This window comes from Phoxinus phoxinus (assembly GCF_949152265.1).
Source record: "Phoxinus phoxinus genome assembly, chromosome: 20".
NCBI classification, from domain to species: domain Eukaryota; kingdom Metazoa; phylum Chordata; class Actinopteri; order Cypriniformes; family Leuciscidae; genus Phoxinus; species Phoxinus phoxinus.
The window spans coordinates 15,332,290-15,342,471 of NC_136895.1; the positions used below are offsets into that span (position 1 = coordinate 15,332,290).

Below are 10,182 nucleotides of genomic sequence, written 5' to 3' on the forward strand. Positions count from 1 at the left end.
TGCCATTTAGCATCCATTGTTATACTTCTGGAATAGCATAGTAACTATTCATTTATTAGTAATTATTTATTTCTGAAATACTTGTTTCTGTATTCCTTGCAATCCAGGGTTCCCACACTGGTCGGGTGGGGTACAGTTGGTGGAGTGGCTGTTGTCTATTTCACAGACTGGCGGCTGATTCTGGATTATGTTCCCTATATTAGAGGGAAATTCAAGAAGGATGATGATGACTAACGTTAGTTGTCCAACTCCTTTTCATGGATCTGTAGAAAACGGTTGTGTATTCCCACCGGGAACAAATAGCTTATGCGTTGATCCGCCAGAAGGCGGCGCTGGTGATACAACGAACAACCAGAAAGACTCAAGAAGATTGTCACTTTATTGTCACTTATTTTATACACTGATATGTTTGAATAATGTTTTAGTGTGCCCTAATGGGTTAAATGGGATGTTGACGTGACTGCAAACAACTAGCATTTCTTGCTTGCTTTCTGTCTGTACAGGGCTGATACTTGGGAATGGGAGATGATATGTGTCATGGCTTGACACATCACTCAGTTTGAGCTTGCATATAAAATATGTTGTATTTACTTTAAGTGTAATTTTGTTAATAAATTCATCATAAGAGACATATTGCAGATGAGCAAAAAATATAAATATATCTTACAGATGTAAATGCTCACATCAAATAGACGTCTATATGGTGTGCTATCTTGTTTCAGCCATGGAATAAAAAAAATCGACATTTTGTATCAGTGACTTTTCCTCGCAATTGTGACTTTTTTCTCAGCAATTCTGAAGAATGATAACGTTATAAACTCGCAATTTTGACTTTTTTCTGTTTTCTTTTTTTCAATTGCAAGTTAATATTGTATTCCGTGAGGGCTTCTATTTGCTAGTTTTGTCTGATTCCTTCTACTACTTGTAAGCTAGATTCCATGTTGATGGAAACAAACCCCATTTATTTAAGACTTTGGAGGAGGCCTTTGCTTTCTTGCCCACACAAAATGTTACCATGGTAACCATAGTTTCCGCCCAAAAAAAAAAAGCCCCTTAAGACTTCTCCCGAAATCCTCAAAAGAAAAGCCCCCCAGAACCTGTCTGCACACTTATTCTAGCACAATCCCACAGGATTTTCGTGATAATTTTTGTGTGGGATTTCCTGTAGGACTTTTAAAATCCATGACTCTCGCGCAGTACTACAACCGGGAATTTTAATAGTGTAGTGAACGATACTGCAAATAAATACAAATATCTATGAAATCTTACATGGTTTGAAGAACAACCGAATTTTTAAAATAGGCTATGTTTTACATTTTGACCATGGTAAACTATTTTGTACTCGACAAAGCAAAAAGCTGATTCACAGCAGACACAATGTAAAGTGAGAGACCTGCAGTAGTAGAATGAGTAGTTACATATTTCATCAAACACAACAAATATTAACTTGAAAACAAAACAGTGCATTGTATTATCATATCATGTGGTTTATGGTTAGCTACCCGACTACCGCAGGGCTTTGTCTCGTTAAGTCAACCCTAATCGGGCATAATGTCTTTCATTTGTCTCATTGAAGGGGGAGGGGAGTGAAAGTATAGAGGAAGAGAGGGGGATTTAACATTCACAAAAAAGGCGACACCAACAGAGAATGCGCGATGGAGAAAAATGAGTAAGTATAACCGATTTAATATCGAAAACGTATAAAATCGCGACCCGCATATCTGCATTTATCGTCACGCTGTTTTACGGGCAAAGCGATCGCTTTTGTTCATTTGAATAGATCAGTCTGGGCTACTAGTTTGCGCAGTCCTTTCAAGCGGCGACGATTTTTAAAGAAAGAAAACGGGTTTAGCATATGATAAAACTATGTAATAGGGTAACAAAGCGACCAGTACGGATGTGTGCACATATAAAATGAAGTATTTGTCTTAAACTGGAAATGGCAGGTCTTGCTAATAAAGTGTTTATTGACGTTGTTTTAACGGACCAGGTGCAGCATCTTTTTTCGTCCCGCGATTGTCATTTTAGCGAACGATGTTCGTAAGACACGTCGTTTTTTTACCAACCCGCTAGTATTTCATTCAGTCACTTGACAAAAAATGTTTGCTAAAATGTCACGTTTACTGGCAATGAATTGTTTACATTCACAATTGACCGACTTTACGTAAAATTCTTATGATACTGTGGTAATATAACGAAGAGATGCCTGAATTGCAGCATTGTCTACAACGAAAATACACATAATTATTCTGCGGGGGCCAGTACCGCAAATATGTAATCTGTATGATGCATACTTCATAAGTATATACTAATTTCCAAGCGGAGGAATCCTTCATTGAACAGAAGATCCCAAAGTGATGAGGCTACGATACGGCGCAACGTTTTGCTAAGTGACAAAGCAACATTATAGTTATAGACATTGTATTACTGTAGATTGGTCGTCGTTTGTAGATATATTTTATTAAAAACACGTTAGATAATCAGCATGTCAGGGGAAGCAGACTCTGTGGATATCAGAGAGTGTAAAAAGTGGGAGTGCTCGGATTGAGGAGGGAAAGCCATGTGTGTTATGTTAGGGACTGAGTACAGAGGGGGGATTGTCATGTAAAAGTAGGCCCAGCTGTGGAGAGGATTTTGTGTGCTTTATTTCAGGAGGGGGTGGGGGTGCATGTCAATTGAGCATTTGTATCGCATCCAAATTGAAATGGCTGTTTTTCCCCCCACAATTCAGTTAGCCCTGTTCACAACTACAAAACGTAGTACAGGTTGGTTAGCCAGAGTGCACTAAATGTGTGTGTGAATGAATACACATTACAGAAGTTGTGTCCCAAATGATGCACTGTATACTATGTACTCAACCATGTAGTGTATGAATTTTATAAGGTTATTTTGTCATCCAGTTTTGATAGCCCCAGTATAGCACCTTCTCAATCCACTACGCAAGAAAGCTGCGACAGTTGAGTGCGTGAAGTGTCCAACATTCTACGATTCGGTGAATTAAGTGCATCATGCAGGCATTTGAAGTGCACACTCTAATTTTAAGTGTGTGAACACAGTACTCACACTATTTATACAACAAAACAGCATATACATATTCTTGTTTTCTTTGAAACAAGTGAAAGAAACGATTTACCCATTGAGTCAGACATCCTATAACTAGTGTTGGCAAGATTCATTTGAACAAAGTTGTTTCACTCACTTTTGAAAGAAGTTTCATTGATTCACCTTCATTTGAGAAATTGGTTGCACTTTATTTTACAGTGTGTGTACAGAAAGTACTGGGTAATGGGGGTTAAGGTTAGGTTTAGGGATAGGTTCAGGGTTAGTGCCTAGTTATTACCCAGTTATTGTAATAATAACTATAATAAGTACATATTATGTACATGGGGAACAGGACTGTAAAACAAAGTGCTACCGAGACGTTTTACGTGTTTGTTTGCATTCCAGTTTGATGCTGTCACTCTAAATGACACTTTAATTGTTTATTAACTGGACTGAAGAAATGTGTGAAATTTGCATTGTGTATGATTCACCCACCTAACAAAGTTGGTTCTGGCAGAACCATTCAGAAGAACCAGTTATAAAGAATGATTCATTTGGATCTCCATTCCATTGGTTTTAACTGTGAAATTGTGTTTCATAGTCTGAATAAACAAATTTTCCAAGGATTCCTAATCAACGACATGTCACAAATAGACATGACTGTTCTTTTTTTAGCAGAGGTGAGGAAGAGGAGGAAGAACAGAGGCCAGAGAGGGGGGAGGCAGGTCGTTTGTATAGTTTGTGGTATTGTATTATTTAATCAATTAAAAAAACATCTATGTTGTTTCTTGTTTGCACGACCTTGACCAGCTTAAAGAGCCATGGACTAAAACCCCCATAAAAAAGTGTGTCCATATTTGTGCATGAACTTGAAACAAGCACGAAATCTTCATGGTATCATCATACAGAATATTCAGTGAACTCATTTTTGCATCACACCTGTGTCAACTAACTTCTACTACCGAATCTTGATTTAAAGGGCTGTGCAATGGTTTGTTTCAGATGCAGAAGTGCAACTGTTCAAGTGAAGAATGTTAAATGCACACTGAGATCTAGACAAACAGTATTACTATTATCTCAAACTATGCGAAACAAATGTGAACATTTGGCAGAGTAGATTGACAAGGACAGCTTACAGAGCTTAAAAGGAAGTCATTTAGGGCAAGTGTTTGAAAACTCCAGACACAGTACAGACTGTATTCACACTTCATTTGTAAGAAAGTTAATTGAGTTTAAATGAGATTTTGAATGTGATTTTAATTGCTATCATGATATGCAATGTTAAGAAACAGAAAGAGTTCTTCACAGTATTCATGATCTAATAACATTGTCATTTTGTCATCACAGGCTTGGGATATTTCAAAATTTGTTTCAAGTTAGGCATTGCATGTCATTGTTTGTGTATATTGTGTGTTAATATCCGTTTGCAACTACCGTCACCATAACTCATTCTCTTTCCAAATTTGCATCCATATGGGTTTATCAAATCTCTGAGATGTGTCCTATTTTGCTCCCCTTCCCCAGCCCCACTGGGAAGAAGTTCCGGAGCAAGCCTCAATTGGCTCGTTACCTTGGCAACTCCATGGATCTCAGCTCCTTTGATTTCCGCACGGGCAAAATGCTCATGAGCAAACTGAACAAGAACAGACAGAGACCCCGGTATGACAACAACAACCAGACTAAGGTGAGAGGACTTACATCAACTTGGGGCTCAATAAATTCATAAATGAGCAAACATTTTCATATTCATAAAAACATTCATTATTCTAGATTTATAGCTGCAGAGTGATATAGGCTGAGAAATTATCTCTGCATGGCTGGTGACCCTTTAAAACCAATTTCAAGCCAGTTTTACTGGTCAAGCTGGTCTACCTGCAACAATAACCAGAAACAGATCAGCAGTTCCCAGTTTTTCATCAGGGTAATCAAGAATGTTCCGTCTTTGATAGGGCAAACCCGACCTGAATACATCCCTCCCAGTACGACAGACAGCCTCCATCTTCAAACAGCCCGTCACAAAAGTTACCAACCACCCCAGCAATAAGGTTAAGACAGACCCACAGAAGGCCATTGACCAGCCCAGACAGGTAATACGAATCTAGGGGGCCGTTTACACGACAACGTTTTCAACTAAAAACTGTTCATTTAGACGACAACAACGTTTTGGGGGCCTGAAAACGCAAACTTTGGAAAACTTTTGTTTGAAATGTATTGTCTTTGAAATTTGTGAAAACGGTGACATCATGCGCAGGCATATTACTTGTTCAGTCTATAAACACGTAGTGTTCCTTTACAAAGTGACATCGCCAACTACTGGCCTGGCATGAATAATACAGCGTTTATAGTAGTTTTCGTGGCTCCGTGTGAACGGGGATCATTTTGATAATGTTGTTGTCTATGGGTGAAAAACGCAAAGGAAAACGGTTTTTAGTACATCGTTGTCGTGTAAACATGCCCTAAAATCTCAGGTTTTATTCTCCACTGTTAGTAGTTTGTCATAGTGGCACAATGCTAATATCATTTTCATTGACAGCTTTTTTGGGAGAAGAAGTTGGGTGGCCTCAATGCCTTTGACATAGCAGAGGAGCTGGTGAAAACAATGGATCTCCCCAAAGGCTTACAAGGTACGTCTGACGTTAGTTTGTGAAATCTGAAGAAAACGAGAGGAACAAACAAAAACTAATCAAAAGCAAGACAGAGAACACAAATAACATCAAACAATCACATACTCTCTTGAGCAGGTACTTATTTTGAATAAGTAATTACTTCACGACCGCTGAGAAAGTACGTTCTATATAGTATGAATGTAATCTGGACGCACTACATTTGCCATGTTGCCCTTATCATGTGACCTACCAGCGTCAGTTGCGTTGCTTCACTTCCATTCACAAATCCTCTCCCGTGGCCTCATGGGATAGTAGTGTCCATCGTATGCACACTTTAGAATCCCGCCGGAAATAGTAGGTCATCCGGGTACTTGTACATGTACATGAGTACATGAGTACTGTGAATTTGGACATACTCCTTTTGTCACATACTGTTTTTCGCCTACTATACAGTTGGAAAGTATGCGATTTCGGTTGTAGTCAGGGATATTTACGCTCAAGAATTAGTGCACTAACATGAAACAGGTGAGCACACTCAAGGCCAGGGTAAGAAACAACTAGAGAGAATTAAGTTTTCAAAATAAAAGACAACAAATATTTTGTATTTGCAAATATTTTACAATGTAATTTATTCCTGTGATCAAAACAGATTTTTCAGCGTCATTACTCCAGTCTTCAGTGTCACATGATCCTTCAGAGATCATTCTAATGTGCTGATTTCCTGCTTAAGAAACATTTAGAATATTATCAGTGTTGACACACAAAACAGTTATGCAGTTAAATTTTTTTTTTTTTTAGGATGAATAGAATGTTAAGCATAATAAAAATCTTTTGTAACATTATAAATGTCTTAACTGTCACTTTTGATCAATTGAATGCATCCTTGCTGAATATAAGTATTCATTTCTCTCATTAATTTTTAGTTGCATCAAAATACTAGGAAAGTTAGCTTGATTTATTTAGCGCTTTATACAATACATATTGTTTCAAAGCAGCTTTACAGTGATAACAGGGAAATGATCTCTGACTCTGTTGTATGAGAGATGAACTGAGCTGGACGATGACATCATTTTCGCAGATCTGCTTTATAAATGAAATGAACTAGTTTAATAATTCATGATGTTTACAACAGAACTGAATCAACACTGAACCTACTTCAGTTGAACAACAGCCGAAATGCGTTATTTTTCTGTTATAACTGTAAAGCTGCTTTGAAGCAATCTGTATTGTATAAAGTGCTGTATAAATAAAGATGACTTGACTTGAAATGATTCAATGATTCAAACAGAGTTCATTTCGTAAAGCAGCTCTAAAAATAAAATAGTGTGATTGTTCAGCGTAAGTCAGTTCAGTGTTGATTCAGTTCCGTTATAAAGATCATCAATTATTAAATTAGGTCATTTAATCTATAAAGCAGTTCTACAGAAAACAGTGATGTCATCGTCCAGTTCAGTTCTCATACAACAGCGTCAGTGCAGTCAGATCAATAATATTGTTGAATATTAGGTGTCCCCAACTAAACAAGCCAGAGGCGACAGTGGCAAGGAACCTAAACTCCATCAGGTGACAGAATGGAGAAACCAGGCTCAGTCAGAGGGCCAGCGTATGAACATGGTTTGATTATGATTCAGGCTGCATCACAAGTCAGAAATCAGACAGTGGATCGGTAGCATTCAAATATTTCATTCAGTTCCTTTTGCTTGAAGATCGGATTCATCACGCCGGTATGGAGCCGAAACTGGTCATAGGGTCTGTGCAGTGGACTTGTCTGGTTCTTGTGGTCTCTGCTGAGGATCTGTGTTGATGGCTGTCGTGTCGACAAGGTCTTCACAGGGGATTGTCTAGTAGACGGGGGTCTCCGCTGACATTCAGGGCCGTTGTGGTCGTCTTAGGGTGCAGGTTCACCATCTGATCTGGATACGGACCGGATACGGCTGACTACGGTAACCTCTGGATAAACAGAGAGACTAATATTAGCATGGATGACATTCTTCGTTCTTACGATATAAAAAGTACATAGGGTGTTAAGGGAAGTGTTCCTGGTTCCGGTTGACCTATTTTATGCAGCCTAACAATACTTTAACAGATTATAGAATTAAATGATAGAAATTGATAATGTGTTATGCGTCTGCCAGGTTAGAGACGTGTTTTTAGTCTAGATTTGAACTGACAGAGTGTGTCTGCTTCCCAAACAAGGCTAGGAAGGCTGTTCCAGAGTTTGGGAGCTAAATAGGAAAAGGATTTACTGCCTGCAGTTCATTTTGATATTCTAGGTATTATTTTCAACTGGCCGGAATTTTGAGATCGCTATAGACGTGAAGGATTATCTATGAATATGTGTTAAGAGCTCGCTCAAGTATTGAGGAGCTAAATCATTTAGTGCTTTGCAAGTAATTAGCAAGGTTTTTAAATGTATGATATGTTTAATCGGGAGCCAATGCAGTGTTGACAGAACACAGTTGATATGATCATACTTCCTGGTTCTAGTAAGAACTCTAGTTGCTGCATTTTGGACCAGCTGGAGTTTGTTTATTAAGCGTGCAGGGCAACCACCCAGTAGAGAATTACAATAATCTAGCCTTGAGGTCATCAACGTATGAACTAACATTTCCACATTTGTCACTGAGATATATTTTTAAGACGGAAGAATGCGGTTTTACTGATGCTAGAAATGTGACTTTCAAATGAAAGAATGCTATGAAAGAGCACATCCAGATTCCTAACTGACGACAAAAACTTGACAGAGCAGCCATCAAGTGTTAGACAGTGCTCTAGGTTATTATGTGCGGAGGTTTTTGGTCAAATAATTAAAACCTGTTTTTTTTTTCAGAATAAAGTAGTCAAATAGAGGTTTTAATCAATACATGCTACTAAAATTAATTAATTCTATAATATTTCATACGTCACTGAAGGTGTAGGCCCTGGATGCACGGATAAGACCCTGTTGTCAGCGATTGCCAGTGCTCTTCACACCAGTGCGGCTCCCATCACTGGCCAGCTGTCCGCCGCTGTGGAGAAGAACCCGGGAGTCTGGCTCAACACGGCTCAGCCTCTCTGTAAGGCCTTCATCGTCACAGATGAGGATATCAGGTATTTCAGCCTTTTGAACGATGCACAGTATCATATTTCATATGATAAATGTATGTGTGGGATATTAATGTAAGTAATGTTTCGGTCACAGAAAGCAAGAGGAGCTGGTGTACAGCGTTCGGAAGCGACTGGAAGAGGCTTTGATGGCCGACATGCTGGCCCAAGTGGAGGAAACATCTAGTGAGGGAGACTCACTCAAACAGGAGGGAAATTGTAATGAAGACAAACAGGAAGTATAGCAAAGGTAGTTGAGGAAAAACGACAGTTGCGTATTTCCGCTCCTGAAGGAAATAGTCACATAAACTGAAATATCCCTCTATAAGCAAGCATTGTTTTTTCCACAGGGTATTCATATGTCTGAAATACCTGCACATGAGTTTCCCAACACTGATCAACACACCACGTTATCATCTCCCAGCTTCGCTGAATATCCATGTTCGCCCACCAGTTGGGATCTCACAGAGACTGTTGGCTCGGTTTTATTGTTCATTTTTCTTTTTTATTCTGAACATTTTCTGAAATAACAAAATGTTGGAAAAGTGTAACAGTTGAACTGCCTTCTGCATTAAATGTTTTAAGTGTTTTTTGTTTTTTTTAGGGGGTATTTGGATTTGATTTGGAGATACAACAATCAAGTCAAAAATACAATCCTCCCGTTCTAGTGGATGCTAAACTTTATCACAGCTGACCTAAACTGATATGTTGATTATTCTCTGTGACTAAAAAAATGTTTAAGTCTCTGTCAAAAAGAGAAAATATTGACTTTGCTCCTTGTTAGTATTGTTACAATATTCCTAATTTCATAATTTCAAGTTGAAAATCAGTATTATGCAGTTCAAATTCAGTTTTTATGTGTTTTTCTCAATACCACATGTTTTATCAGGGGCAAGGCTTTGATAAACATTAATAAGTTACAAAGTGTGAAGGTATGGTTCGGTTTTCTTTCAGATTTTCTGTTTTCGACTCATCTGGTGCTTGTTAAAACTGTCTGATTTTTTTTCTTCATAAGCTGTTCATACTTGACACTGAATAACATTTCCACAGTCTGAACCTGGAATTGAAATGTGAATAGTGATTCATAAAATGTGACACGTGATTTATACTTAGTGATGTGTAAACATCCTGTTAAAATCAACATTTTGCTGGGTGAAAAGTATGTTTTTATAAAAAAAAAATTGTTCATTGCCCACATCATCACAATGATGTCCATGTTCTCTTCTACATTTCCTAAAATAAAATGTTCCTGTGTTGAATATCTTTATTGCTTCTTTCTGCAATGATGCGACAGGTGTTGTTGATACACTTTCTTTATGCTCAACCTATTTGTTGTTGATATCGCTAATGTGCTATCCAATTTTTTGCACTACTTTATAATTGTTCAGATGCAGAGCTGTTTTGAATGTCCCTCTCGAACATCAAGGATTAACGGTTAACTTACTATTAC

General features: G+C 38.1%; 1 protein-coding gene across 3 annotated transcripts; it reads left to right on the top strand.

The window, feature by feature from the left end:
• Nucleotides 1-1,379: 1,379 nt before the first annotated feature.
• Nucleotides 1,380-9,993, top strand: mbd3b (methyl-CpG binding domain protein 3b). 3 transcript variants are annotated; one of them, XM_079592862.1, is made up of 8 exons: nucleotides 1,575-1,669; nucleotides 3,718-3,786; nucleotides 4,567-4,726; nucleotides 4,992-5,129; nucleotides 5,576-5,666; nucleotides 8,561-8,738; nucleotides 8,830-8,982; nucleotides 9,083-9,993. In XM_079592862.1, the coding sequence occupies exons 1-7, from the start codon at nucleotides 1,656-1,658 to the stop codon at nucleotides 8,975-8,977; spliced, it is 798 nt and encodes a 265-aa protein (XP_079448988.1). In that variant the 5' UTR covers nucleotides 1,575-1,655; the 3' UTR covers nucleotides 8,978-8,982; nucleotides 9,083-9,993. The 3 variants fall into 3 exon arrangements, with proteins under 3 accessions (XP_079448990.1, XP_079448988.1, XP_079448989.1); XM_079592863.1 differs by having other exon boundaries at nucleotides 1,600-1,669; nucleotides 3,721-3,786; XM_079592864.1 differs by lacking the exon at nucleotides 3,718-3,786 and having other exon boundaries at nucleotides 1,380-1,669.
• The last annotated feature ends 189 nt before the right edge of the window (nucleotides 9,994-10,182 follow it).